We start from the raw sequence: 15325 nt of genomic DNA on the forward strand, positions 1-15325 counted from the left end.
CCATAAAATGAAGTCATGGGATGAATACATATTTCTCGAACCGCCTTTAAATGCGGGTAATACTGTTAGTTTTGAAGGCACCAGCCTTGCATCCTATTGTTTTAATTTTTTAATATTTCTCTATAAATGTCCCCTAAAACAAGCAAGAATACAAACAAATCAGTAGAAAAAGAATAAATGTCAAACTTTAGAAATATTGTCAAATATTAGGAGGATACACTCTTTTCCATGTATAGAAGTCACTGATGTGCTATATTGTTTGGTTTAGCATGGAAAAACATACAAAGACAGGAATTATAACTGAATATGTCTGTAAAAAAAGGGGGCATGGGAGGGTCTAATGTGTTATCAGAACTAAAAGTGAAAAACCTTGTTTACCACTAATGAAACACATCATGTCTCTGTCCTTTCAACAGCAAGATCTTTACACAGCAATGAGCACAAGAAGTTCAGAGAGAATAAAATACTTATCCATAAAAATTGAAATAAAACTTGTAACCCTCCTCAGAGTAACCTCTTCAGAGCTCAGACCTCTTTATGCAATTTACATGAATTTTCAGTAGAGACTTTAATCTGAAGTTTTTAAGAAAATTACCACTTCTTGTAATACACTTAGTGTTTTCATTTGTTTGCAATATTTTTTACAAATTTTAAGTAATGGAGAAAATTAGGATAATTGTGCTCTTCACACTTATTCTCAGATACTGATAATTTTCCTTTAAGCAGGCACAAAATTCTTGGTTCTAAGGAGGAACAGACAAAAAATATAGCAGTAAAAATTAAAATTTCTTATTTCATACTGGTTAGAGGTGCATTAAGGTATATAAGCTTTAGGGTCAGTATAAGCCTTGCTCAGCTTTCTTTAAAAGCATTGGGAGTAATAAAGACTTCCATTTTATCTTCAGTGAAATAATACTGCTGAAATATCACCTCATTTTTGATGTCAGCAGTGATTTCTTTTTACCTCCATGATGTCAAATGGGAATTATTATTATTAGAACGACAGCTTCCTAATGATGCTGTAAAAAGGAGGAACTGAAACTCTTTCCACTAAACATCTATATCCTGCTTTCTCCACAGGGTAAAGCAGACAGGCTAATCCACACACCACTCTCCAGGAAAATCAAGAGGCGTGTTCAAACACTAAGAAACAGAAGCACCTTAAACATCCAGAAACATAGGCAATAATGGCTTTCTTCATTATAAAGTGGTGAATATGCACTCTGAAGAGTAGAGAAAAATGACATTTACACTACAGCAACCCTCTCTGGGAAGCATGCTCTGAAACACTCAAGATCAATTTTCTGTTCTAGGTGGTAAAACTGGCACATCAGTGTCCAGATCACTATCCAGGAGTCACTGCCCCAGATAAAGTGAGGGAATGAAAGCCTCATGTGATGGCTCCTGTTCAACTGATGGCTTCATGTACGGCACACTGGGGGTGGCCATACCTGAAATGCTCTGTGCCTTTTTTTCCTCCCATTTTGACTGAAGAATAAGTACAGAAAAATGTTGCTTCATATGACACCAAAATAGATTAATAAGTTTGGCTTTTGAGTAAATGATGGGCTTGAAAACCTTATGCAAACACCCATTCATGCAGAAAGTGAACAGCAGATGCAAACTGGTGCTATCTGCATCAGCAAATGGGGTATTTTCATTTTCTAATGCACTTTGATCAAACATAAAGAGCTACAGTGAATAATGATTCCCTACCAATTTCACATTTACTTATAACACCTATTGCTTCAGAGTAGTTCACAAAGTCTTTAGGGTGCACACATCTATGGTGGCTATGAAAAAATATTAATCAAATAGGAAAAAGAAAAGGTCTCTATATGAGGCTAGGGGGTTTTGATATAAGAACAGCAAAGCTTGCAAGGAGCCAAGTCACCTGCCAGATGAGGAGGTGGGTGCTGCCAGCCCTGCTCTTTTCCCACAGAAAGGAGGCAGGAACAGCAGTCCCGGAAGCTCCCCTGGGCTAAATCCAAGGGGCAGGAAAATGGGTTTTGCTGCTGGTACAGTGCTTTGTTTTCCTTCTAAGGAAAAGAATTTTGGAGTAGCTCTTCTACAGTCAGTTGTAGCCCAGTTGAGAGCAGGAGTTCATATTTTTCTGATTCAGGTTTATTTTTTTTTTAACTTTGGTTGTTTGTTGTTTGTTTTGCTGGAAGTTCTGCTAAACTTCACACTATCTGGTCTGAGTGCTTTCTTCTTTGGCATCTCATTTTGTGAATTCAGGGCAACCATCAAAACAAAGGAAGTACCAGCCTGAGAAAATGAAGTGTGATGCACTGGAACACAGAGATGATTTGACAATATTCATGCACTAGGAAGAAAGGCTGAGGATGAGGTACAGCATGTAATCACAGTTGGCTCTGACACAAACGGCCATTGTTATCTTTGGCAAGTTACTTGATATCTTGGTATGTTAGCACTTTCAAGACTCAGATGAGTGTTGCAAAAGTACATTCATTAATATAAATGAATTTATAAGAAAGAGGAAAAAGCCAATAAAAAAATCCTGCTTTGCACAGGCAAGAACTGCACATAAAGGTGAAAGTTTGAAAAATGTGGAAATCAGTGTATGAGCCTATTGTCTTTTTTCAGTATATTTTTGACAAAAGCTGTGAACTGCTGCAAGTGGTAGAGATAGAGAGGTTAATAGTGTCTGCATTTGGACATCTAAAACAATCCTTAAATTATGAAAAAAGGGGGGCCAAATCATTTACTGGCAGCAGTTATAAAACAGTGAATTGAGGCAGAGATGCAAGCAGCAGCACCACTCTGTCCTAAAGCAAATCTTGGCTTTGTGTTCTTTTCTGTGCTTCTGTGAAAGGCATATCCCCAGTCATTAACAGTAAACAGTGATAAAAAACATAGGTGGATAACTTAAGAAAACCCTGTGGACTGAAGACCTCTTTTTTCAGTAGCCATTCCTACCTGGGAGCACAACACCATTCTCCCAATGTGCAGTAAGAGGTATTTCCTGCTCTGCTGAGATCCCATTGCTCTCATCCTACTCACTGAGTTTTGCTATTAACACCACAATGGGTCTCACACTGCACTATGAGTTCACATGTCTCATAATTAGTGCTGCTTATGAAAGTGCATCTTACGAAACATTTTCTGTCTCTATGACTCAGTAACACTTGGTTCTTGAAAGAATACTAGATTTGGTTTGAAACTGCTCCTTGTCCATTTTGAATATTTTATTCTGCATCAGAATAAATCTAGTTCTCACAGTTTTTTCTCACAGTTATATGGGACACACATTGACTTTTAAAAAAGGAGGCTTCAGAATTATGTTGCCTAAAAAACAGAGTCAAAGGCAATTACTGCTAATTTGGTGATAATATTATCTTTTTATATCCCATATACTTTGATAATAGAATTCATGAAAATAAAAAATCTCCCAGAAAACAATCTGTGCTTACTCAATTTCATATTTTCTTTCCTTCCAGAACACAGAATTTATTTCCCTTTTACTCAGTTTGGAGCAAACCACAACTCTGAGGCCATCTAAACATTTAAGGTAATTGAGGAGAAACACATCCAGATAACAGGTGTCAGGAATACTACAGCTGCAGTCATTGTGAGGCAGGATCAAAGCTTGAATCTTTCTTGTACAGAAGATTGCTATTAAAAAGGCCTTTTATATAACACTAACTGGTTAATTTCAATAGTGCTACTGCAATAATGAATGCCTAACATATATTAATTTTTCCAGATGGTAGAACAGTGCTATAAATCCCATTTAAAAGATGCTCAGCCCTCATTTTTTCTTTTTGAGATGACGGAATTCATATCCACTGAACACATTTTAAAAAGTTGGTTATGTATTTAGATGCTGAGGGTGAACCAAGCTTTTGCAGACAGATCTCCTAATAGAACCTCACAGTTGCATAGCAAGGCCCCAAAATGAAACCCAGTCTTCTTAATCTGGGTGCAGACCATTATTTCTTGAACCATATCTTTATATCTACGAGTAGATACCTCATAAGATTCAGATTGGCCCATTAGTATTTTGTTCTTTTTCAAGTCATGCTGCATCTTTACTAGCTAAGAGACTTCCTTCTGACAAAAAGGTCATCGATTTACATGGGTGAATTCTCGATCAGTTCTTTCTCACTGACAAATTACCTTTAAGTCTTCCCAGTGCTGAAAAGCCTGGGGAATGCATGTGCTGACATTTAGAAAACTCTTCACATAATGCTTCCTGATGTTGGTTTCTTATTCCTTCTTCACTCAATTAAAGAGGTGTGGCAGTAGCCATGTGATAAAGTACTAAATTCTGTGGTTTATTTCTTCCTACAGAGAAAGGTCAGGATATCTTTTTGGGACAGAGTAAAATACTTGACAGAAAAGATTTCAAGGGGGAAGAATATCAGAAAAGGAGGCAAAAAATTTAGGTGAAGCTGTAAAGTGGGATAAGTGAATTCCCTCACTGGGAAGAGGGAATGAAATCTGTCTCTAACACAGGCCACGTCTGAAAAATGTACCAGTCATGAGACTATTCCCTGCCTTCTCTTTCCTCCTCCATCCTCTCCTCCTGCCCCCATGAAGTGGAAGGTGCTTTCCTGCAATGATATATTGGGTCCTTAAAGTGATTTTGGAGTAGGGGCATGTTGTTTCTGAATTCCAGGTGAATCTTTTACTTGGATGAGAAACAATACTTTCAATTTTGGATTCAACCAAGAGAACAGTATCACAAGATGAGCCCAATGTAATTTTCTCTTTCTAACACATTATTTTACTCTCTTGCCCTCTTGGATTAATGAATCCAAATCCTGCCAAAACCTGCACTTCAAGTGCTCAACTAAGGTCTGCAAATCTTGCCCAACTCCTCAAGTTCTTCTAAAATAAAAAAGTGAATAAAGGAAGGAATAGCATGAAAAAGACTCACAGTAGAACCATGAGAGGCATAAAATATCAACAAAAAATTTAGATTTCCATCTTCAAAATTGTCAATCAGAGAATTCTAACTTTATGATTTGAAATACCAAATCTGAAAGTACAATCTCAGAGAATGTTTGATTTTAAATGAATTTGCAGAAAGACACCATTGTCAAAAAAAAAGAAATAAAGAATTCATGAGGACTACAAGACTAATTTGTGAAAACACTTTTCTGAAATTTTAAGTATTATTTAAAGTATTTTGATACACCTCATGCAACTGATGTATGAGGTATAGCTAACTAAACTTGCATCCTCCATTACTGAACTGCAGAAATTAGATGTGCAACAAACCATCCAAATGTCTAAATGAAACTTACCAAACCAATTTTTTTAAATATAGCAATTTACTTATTTTTATGCAGTCTGTCCACTGGAAGGGACAGCCTGAAGGTTCCCTAGGATGTCTTTAACTCTGCTAATGGGTCTTCAAGATATTTACTTGCCAGCTTTGTGGGAGATGAAGAGGCAACAGGTGTTGGTTATACCTCATTCAGAGATTGCCAAGTGCCAGCAAAAGCACAAGGCAATCTCCTCGTGTTTGCTTATCCACTCCTGTAACAGCTCATAACGAGAGTGCTCTTCCATAAAGCAGTGGAGGAGTATGCATGGATATATCCTAGCACCTCTGATGGGCTGATGAGCTGGAAACAGCTGGCAGCTACTGACTCTGATGCTGCTTGATGCTTTGACTGCTTCTTGAACCCCTTAGTTAAGCCTTGTTCAAGAGAACAGTATCAGTTCATGAAAGTTTGAACAAAGAAAATTCTAGCATAATCTGATGGGCAAGTAAACATGACAGAACAATAATAGGATACTGTAGAGGAGTAGAAAATTTACCACTGGACCCGAAAAATATAATTTTGAATTAAAATTAGCTTTGAAATATGATTGAGTAAGTCAGACAGTAGAAAAATTGAAGTTGGGAAAACTTTTAAGTGGACAGAACTGTGACCCTCAAAGGGAGGAAAATGAAAATAAAACCAAAATGAAGATAAAATCAAAATTAAATACAAAACCATATTTCAATTATGAAAAAATAAATATTGAAAAACAAGTAAGATGAGTTACATTTTCAATGGAGAACAAATAGTAATTCTCTCCAGCATGTGTCTCAGACAACAGCTGCAATGGTAATACATTCTGAATTTTGCAGTGAATGGAATTATAAGTTTTTTCTTTTTATTTGTTTTCCATGTGTTTTATCAGCTGACTGAATTTTATTTCACTGTTTTTAAAGATTTTAAATTTATTAACTGAAAAATTAATAACTCTCTAGTACTGAATGTAAACTTTTTTCTGGCAGACCTCTGAGCCTAAGACCATTAAGAATAGGAAATTCTAATTCAAGGAGAGTGTTAGGGAACAATGAAAGGGAAAGAGAGAGGAGGGATTAATTATGTAATCACTTTTCCACTTACACTTTTAAAGTAATATGATTCATGGAAAAAGGCTATTACCTCCATCTTTGCGTGTAATTCAGAACTAGTTATATCAGTTCAGGAAGGGACTGTAAACAGGTTCATCTCATGTCAAAATTGTCTAGAGCAGGGTTTCTTTGAGGCATACACATGTGTTAATTTACCAGTCTGCTTTTTGTTACAACATTTCTTTTGATAGAAAATTAGTTCTGACTAGATCAACCTGAATGATTAATCAATTTTATTCTTGGACTGTTTTCACTTTTATGTGATTGTCCTAAGGCAGGAACCACTCTGACAATTGACCGAGCACCTTGTGGACCACCTCAATCATTTGCTGTCTACAGGAAACCTTCACCAGCAGTACTCAAAGCAAGGCAAAATGACGATGTGGTTCTGAGCTCAGCAAGAGTTTGGATCAAGCCACAACTACTTCACAAAGATGAAAAAATTTTGTCATTGCTGGAGGTCTGAACCCATGGGGAGCTGAATACCTTTGAGGGAGCTAAAATCTGACTCGTAACACAGATAGTTCCTAGCGCACTGCTCCCAGTGAAAGGTTGTATGCTGATTCAGGGGGGTTATCCCTGAATCCCCTTACAAGAGCTCAAGTGTTAGCAAAGAGCCCTTGCCTTTTACAGATGGGAAATTCAGTGCTCTGTTGTACTCTGAAGGTGTGAGACACTGGCTCTTCAGTGGGCCTGCTCCACCAGGATTCCCTGCAGGAAGTCTGCTGCCCATGATCCCAGCTGGCACAGTATTTCCTGACTAATGCTGAAGGACTTCCAGGGATCTCTGATGCAGAACTTGGCCAGCTTTTCCCAAGATCTTTGTTAAAGTTATGCAACTATTCTTCCCTGTTGATAATTTCTTATAGATGTACATCCATAAAACTCATGAATTTTTCTTAATTTTGGCCTTGAGTTTGTTCTAGTACTGGACTTTTAGAAATCAATTACCAAGATTCCTAAAAGTGACTTTTACTACAGCGGTTGAGTTTTATTATGCTTGTCTGATACACCAACTGACAAGAATGTTGAAACATGGCAGTTCTGAAAGCTCAGTTAAAAGGTTATTCACTTGATCCAAATTTTCTAAAATAAATGTACTATTTTTCTGGGGCTTGCTGTGGCCATGAATAATGGTCCTTCCATAGAACACAGAGCGCCAATTACCAAACTTTTGAAAAACTGTAAGAGTGCAATTCATATTGCTGGACACAGCTAAATGCTGCCAATCTTTAAAAACATCAAAAAGCAGAAGAACTGCACATCTATTTTTACACCTGCCTAGGGCTTGCACACTGTTTATGCAATTTTACTCAAGCTGACTTGCCTCATGAAAAAATTTGGAAAACCCTCAATGTTTTATTTACAGGCAGTTTTGTTGGCTTTCATACTTTTTCTTTTTATCCATTAATTGTGTTCAGGAAAAACTGGCTATAAAATATATCAGATCTTTCAAAACTAATTTTGCTGTACTTGTGACACCTCAGTTGTGGTTTTAAATGCTGCCATGAGGCATTAGAAATTCTAAGAGAAATAAAATTGTATTTACATGATAGACATTACCATGTCTGTTGAGCCAAGGGTCTAGTGTGAATTTCAAAAATTGTATAGTAATGAGTAAAAACCCCACCTTGTGAAGCCAGCTTATATGTCCTATTCTGATGCTGGACTGAAATTAGATTGTCAGGAGTCCAAGAGAGAGAATGACAGAGTCATTCACACATCTTACTTTTGTTCCTACCTACATCTGGAAAAAAAAAGTGAGACTACAAAGTCCACAGACAAATTCCCTATGTTTTACCCATTATTATTGCATCAAAAATATCCAGCAAAGTAAGTTCTCTATCAATCTAACTTTGTCCAAGCCTGGTGGACCACACCTAATAATGACAATTAGTTTAACTTCAGTGACCTGAAAAAACAAGATCTCTTCCAACCTAACCATTCTATGGCTCCATTACGTGCCAATTAATTAATTAATTCATTTATTAATTCTCCTTCTTCCTCCTAAGACACTTCAGTGTCAATACACTTCCTGGTCTTGGTATCTTCCTAGACTTGCAAGCATGAACAAGTACTCAGTGCATTCTTTCAGCTGTTGACAATTAAATAGGACACAGATCAGAAACTTGTGATGCCTTAAGAAACCATTGCTTTGGACTTAAAACTTCTACTAGCAACAACTTTAATCATCTTCACCCAGAAACCATCCAAGAGCATGATTCACAATCACTTGCTTGCAAAGATATTTCTGCTAGATTTTTACTCCTCAGGTAGCTACCATAATGCTATATTCTTAGAGAATTTTTTGGGAAAAGTGAGTTGGGGAACTTTAAAGCTTCTCTAAATCTTCCTGTAAAAACCAAAACAAAATGGTTGTGAAAGCTTTTAAATGAACTTTCACAAGCAACTTCTTTAAATACCCACACATTCTCAGACTTACTTTCTTGCACCACTCTTTTATTTTTTATAAAACTTAATGGATGACATATTTCATTCCACAAGTTGACATTGTTTAAAATGTGCTATTCCTTCTAGTTTTAGTATACTGCAAAGCCAGTGATAGCTACAGGCGCTATGAGCGATATACAACTGAAGAAAAATGAGATTACTGCTGATAAGGAACAAGAGACTTTCATATCTTAAAAGACTCTGAAATCCAGCAAATATGATCCCCAGCAGCAGATGCCCCTCAGACAGACAATGAAAGAAAAATGGTGGAAAAGTACTCAATGTGGCTCATTGTTTCCTACAGCTGGAATGGCAGAAAAATGAAATAGCATGCTGCCTGCATGAAGAAATCCTACCTCTCTGGGAAAAGCATAAACCAAAAATTACTAACAGTCTTACAAAACGAGCAGTAATTTTCCACTGTCGGAAAAGTGATGTTACTCTGACTCACCTTCTTTGGTAAAAGATACCTTTACTTTGGAAATGTTCCTCTTTTGAAGGCTATCATGCTGTTATCATCAACATTTATCATCATAATGATCCATTTAATCGAAGTGCAGTACAAAAGCCAAACCTCAGGCTGAAAATATGTATTAATGATTCTTTAACAAAAGGAATGAGATATATGCAAATGTGAAATAGCTCCTCTCTCTGTCTATTAACGTGCTCCTGGAACATGAATGAGCATAATTTCAAGATGTCAATATTTCATGTTACAGTGCAACCCTTACCTTGTATCCTGATGATTTGATGTGCACTCCTCGCTTGGTCAGGGTAGATTTCATTCGGATGAAAAAAGAGCGCTCTAGAGTGTTGTCAGTGGTTAGCAAACTGGGGTTTGTAGATTCCACTAGGGAATAGAAAAAATACATATACACATAATTTAGATTTTATACATCCCCTCTAAGCTATTTTTCAGGTGCAATCCTTGAACTCACTAAAAATAAATGACTGATGGATGCTAAGAGTGTTGTAATCAATTTAACTCATTTAGAAAATGTTTATTTAGCAAAAAAGAAATTACAAAAATATACATATACTCAGTATGTCTCATTTTCAAGTTATTTTTCCCATAGAATTTTTAACAGAGATTTGTCTCATTAACTCTTTCTTGCACAATTTAGTGATGACTGGAGTTGGAGGGTATGTTGCTAGAGTGTATGACATTGTTTTAAAAACTGTTTGTCAGTATTTTGTAAAAGGCAAAGTCTCACTTAGGTAGCAATTCTCTCCCGAAATAGGCTGCACATTCTGCAGATTTTTATTCCCTAGTCACTCCTCAACTGCAGTGATACCTCAGTCAGTGCTGGATTTGTGTGCCTTGGTTTCCATATTACTGAGGCTAAATTAGGGCCTTTATTATCAATAAAACATTAAACAACCTGAAGGCAAGAATTCTCAAGTAAATGACACATATTATTATTATTATTGTCATCATATCATCAATTATTGGTGATTAATTAGTCATTAATGAAACATCTTTCTAGTTCAGCTGAAGGGATATTGTACTTGCTCACAACTAAGTATAGCTCTTACCTGCATTTCTCCCTCCCTTAACTGCAACCACTAAATTACTTAAGACTCAGTATAAACCACGATAAAATAGCATCAGCACTGAGGTATTCTTTATACAATCTTTACAATTCCTATTTTTTAGCCCTGATAATCAATTTATCCCTGAAATGTTTAATGGGAAAATTCTGGAGCAGCTTACAACAAACAGGTATTATTTGATATAAAAGAAATTTCAATTTCAGTGAGGAATTAACATGGAACAAAAATATTTTGAAATTGTACTTCTGTTGCTTAGGAGAACCACACAAACTACTAGTAGAAAGTGTTTAAGTATTTAAAATGCCTTTGTTATGCAGTCAACAGAAGTGCAAAAATTTGTTTGTGAGCTAAGGATTTTATTGAATTGTCCTTGATTTAATGTGGTCAACTTGTCTTCTGTTTCTGACATTTCAGCTCTGTTGTGATAACTGACAACAGTGCCCCTTTCTTTAGTGTGTCTCTTAAGATTTTTTTGTTTTAGAGAGCATGAATTTGATGTCATTTTAAATGTACAGCTCTTTATCACTCGAGGGAAAAGCAGAGCCATGTTATATTTAGTACTTTCATTTCTTCTGATTAAATATGAATTACTATGAAATTTTTCTCATCATCTAACACACCATAATACGCCAACAGCTTTTTAATACACTGTATAAGCACAAACTTCTGCTCTAAGAGTTTAATTTGCCCCTCTAATCCAATCACATCAACCTTATTTCTCTTATCAGAGATTCCCATTTTGAATTAAATGAGCTCATTAGTTTTAATCAAAAGCAGAGAGATCAAAACTTAAACGTAAATGCTTTAGATCAGAACTGTCAGTCAGCCGTGCAGTTCTATTTTACTAAAACACAAGATCAGAGACCCTTAGAACCAATTTTTTCTCGTAAGGGATGCCAAGAGCTTGAAGATGCTATATCCTTTTTTTTTTCTCCCAAGGACAGATTATACATTTAAGGTTAGACTTAATTTAGAGTATTTTTTTCATCCTGGTGGAAATGGGAAAGTATGCCATTCTGCTGTTGTCTCTTTCACATTTATTGGTGCAGGTCCTTGGAGACGTGAACAAATGTGGAGCCATCACAATCCATGCAACAAACCTGTCCTCAAAAAATTCAGCTCTGTTCAGCAATATCACATAAGAAATAAAACTCTGAAGGGAAAGATATTTTTCAGGGTGTGGGACAGTTAAACCCTGAAACAGCAGCCAAAATCATCAGGATAGCAGCAGTGCTGGTAAGGTGAGGATCATAATTAATTATTATTTTTATTGTACAGTACAGTGCAGTAGTTAAAGAGTATATTAAGAAGCCACAGCATGGGTGCTTCCTGCTGTGTGAAGAAATGCTAAAATCAGCTTAACAAGCATAGTTGTTGTAGTCCAGCACATTATACTCTAGTACAGGCAGTAAGTACAATATGTCCTCCTGTGTTCTAATGGTAATTACCTAAACATACAAAATTAAACACATGATATCTTATGCTCAAAAAAAGATCAGGCTGTAATACATATGCAATATTCCCAAAAAATGGAAATTGAAATTTCTCTTTCATACACTGTTAAGTGAAAGAAAGGATAACAACTGACATACCATAAAATGTACTTGGCATAAACATTTTTTAGGCTCATTTAATCATGTATCATAAGATTCACATAATTTTGCTATTATTATACTATGCATAAATCTATACATCTCTAAGTGAACATTACAAAGTGCACAGATTTTATCCAACAGACTGGAACAGTGTCATACAAATATGTATTCTGAAGTGTTTGATTTTCTTTAACAAAAAGTATCTGAGAGTGTATTTGTGAAATGGGATTGGATACCAAAAGTCCAGAACAGCTTATGAACAGCATTTTGAATTTCTCTCAAGAAAGAACTATTAGGGCTGATAGTCAAATCTGCATTCAGAGTTGCACCCATCCACGGTAGGTACTGTAACAATGCTGATGGTGATTATGCATGCAGGATTTAAAAAAAAAGATGTGCACAGAACAGCTCCATCGATGTCAGTGAGATTTGCACAGGAATATTTGGAATATGGTCCATTATGAGTTCTCAGGAGCTGGTTTTAAACATCTGTGACTGAACATTTTCCATTTTTTTTTTCAATTATGTCAAATCCGACTTGCAATCTGAGGAATATCAGGATGAAACTCTAGAAATTAATTTTTGATGAAAAAAAATCTAAAACCTTTAAAAAGTCTGAAATAAACGAGGTCCACTTGGCTTGATACTGCAGAAACAAAAGGCATCTTTTTACACTGAAAAATAAGGCTTCTGGCTTGAATTTACTGAGTTTAAACCTACTGTTGAGTTATAAACTTCTTAAACTGTGAGTTTAGAATGCTAATTATGTGATAAAAGCCAATGCTTACTGCATGTGAATTAAAGTATTTTACACTGTCAGACTTAGAAGTATAAAAAATAAGTCTGGGTTGTCTTTGCAAAGCAGGTAATTGTGTACTCTGTTGGGAAAGCACTTGCCTTTGTGTGCCCTTAAACATCTTCAGCGGATACTACTAAAGGAATAAACGTCTTCTCTTTCTGCTCCCAAAGCTGATAATGCAGGATGAGATTTCTAGACACAAGGAATGCATTTTCCATTTCAAAGGGAACGAAACTGCAATCTACTGTACCCATATGGAAGTGTCACAAATGTTAAAAAGCTCAAGTAAGAGCCACAGAGGCAAATGGGAAGATATTATGAAAGAGCAGCCAATTCACAAAACTGTTTTGTTATCATCTTAACTTACTGAGATTGGCTCTGTTGGTCAGAGCATGGTGCTGGTAATGCCAAGGTTGTGGGTTTGATCCACGTATGGGCCACTCACTAAGGAGTAGGAGGTGTAGGCCCCTTCCAGTTCAGAATATTCTGTAATTCTGTGAACTTCTGTGATTCTAAACATTTCTTTGTGAACAAACCCTATATCCCTGATCCCTCAATGGGCTTTGCTTTGGGAATGATCTTGGCCCCAGACCCCGCAAACCAGTCACGCATTGTTTAACTTCATGCGCTGGAAGAGTTCTTCTGGTTCTTCTGATGGCACAAAAACATGGCCATAGCTGTCTGGAGGACTGAGGTCCATGGCTCTCATCCTGCAGGGATCTGCAGAGGTACTGTACACCTGTGTGCAGTCTGACTAATGCTATAGAGCAAAACAATGTAAACTAATGCAAATAATTGCTCATACACAGCAATAGCACAAGTACTGTCCCTATGAGTGACGCACAAGCACATTCAAATTTAGATAAACAATTTGTCCCCCAGGAAAAAAGAAGTTCCACATTTGATTTATGTCTTAAAAAAGGCTGCTACAGTAGGCTGAATAATGTTTACCAACTTCTGGGCTTTTTTCTTGACAAGCATTAAAAATAATTGAGAGGAGAAAAATGCATTTTTGCATGCCAAAGAGAGAAAAGACAGGCTTCTCATTCTTAGGAAGAAAGGAAGTTATAGAGGGAAAAACAAAAACCAACAAGGAATTTGAGATTGGTGGAAAAAAGTACCTTATGGTTTAACATAAAGGATTTTCTGGATTTTGTAACAATTTAGGAAGGTTTCGCCTGGCTTTCATTTCACTTCCTTGAAAACATATGTCCATACATTTTTAAAAGGACATTCTCAAACACCAACTATACAGCCAGCTCTTAAAAGAGAAACAAAAAAAGCGAACATACAAAACAGTCAGAAAAAGGGAGCTCTTTTCCTGTTATCTTCTACACTTGCAAACCTCCTCTCACATTTTCTTAAAGGCTTATAAACCTTTGCATAGGGAACTGAGAATCATTATGTTCAGAGGAATTTATAGGTAATATAAATCTATCATTTTCAGTTGGACTAGATGCAGATTTTAAATGTTTCTCTTTTTTCTGTGCAGTTTATTGTCTGTAACCAGGCATTAAAAGACTAAGAAAATTTAACCTTGATTACTTAAGTGACTCTCAAAAAATCACTATTTGCCAAGATCATTCTCTCTCTGTATCTTACAGATCAAATTTGATAATTTTACAAACTAAAAGATAGATTATCACAACTGCTCACCCAACAAATAAAAGACAAAAGCTACAAGTTAAGACAATTTATTTCCAATAAGTGCAAATTACTATACTTAGCAATTGTGCAAATGAATGTTTTAAAGTGAAGTGGGTTCAGGCTGATCACAGGCTAAGCATGGGCAAGTAATGGAAGCTAAAATTTGTTCTAGGAAACTGCTGAAGATTCCTGGGCTTCTTGGATGAACCACTTTGGCTTATTTGTGGACACTGGGAGCCCACCTGGAGACCAACTAAAGAGCACAGAGTAAACAACTATATAGCAAATTCTATAGGTGCTCTCTTGGTCTCACCAGTGTGCTCAGCACCCAGTGAAATCAAGGACTATATGAACTACTTATTTAACATTTTGGGTGGCAAAGGCTCATTCACTCTTTCAAAGCAATACTGTTTCTAAAAGGAGGAATAATATTTTTGCTGTAAACTGTCCCAGTTAGAAACAGGAACTTGAATTCCTGAATGATCAGATTTGGATCTGAAATTCATGGTCCTTTTAGACGACTGGGTAAAACTCATAAAATTTCTGTTTTGAAATTTGCTGTAAAACTGAAGAAGTCAAGAATTGGACTGGATTTTAGGTGACTTAGTTCCATTCTTTCCTTTATATGGGGGGAATAATAATGGAAGCCGGATAAGGCATCACTCAAAAGGGGAAGATTCAGGACAGATCTTCAAAAAAAAAAGGAAAGAAAGATGACTTTTTATAAAGAATTTATATCTAGGTAATGTTTTCAGACGAGATAATAAACTGTTCTTTTTTGTCACCCTACCTCCAAGATTAAGACAATACACTTTTCATGACCTATAGGCCTATTAGAAATTCAAAGGCATATAAACTTTAAATGCTATCAGACTTCTGTTGAAAGGTAGATCTTGT

The 15325-nt window shown here is 36.2% G+C and overlaps 1 protein-coding gene across 4 annotated transcripts in view; it reads right to left on the reverse strand.

Moving 5' to 3' along the window:
* Nucleotides 1-15325, reverse strand: part of NPAS3 (neuronal PAS domain protein 3) — a 595216-nt gene that overhangs the window by 45013 nt on the left and 534878 nt on the right. For all 4 annotated transcript variants that reach the window (XM_063160388.1, XM_063160386.1, XM_063160387.1 and 1 more), the window contains one exon: nt 9565-9683. In XM_063160388.1, coding sequence (XP_063016458.1) covers nt 9565-9683 — 119 coding nt within the window. The remainder of the gene's footprint in view (nt 1-9564; nt 9684-15325) is intronic.

The sequence above is a fragment of the Melospiza melodia genome, chromosome 6 (assembly GCF_035770615.1).
Source record: "Melospiza melodia melodia isolate bMelMel2 chromosome 6, bMelMel2.pri, whole genome shotgun sequence".
NCBI classification, from domain to species: Eukaryota; Metazoa; Chordata; class Aves; order Passeriformes; family Passerellidae; genus Melospiza; species Melospiza melodia.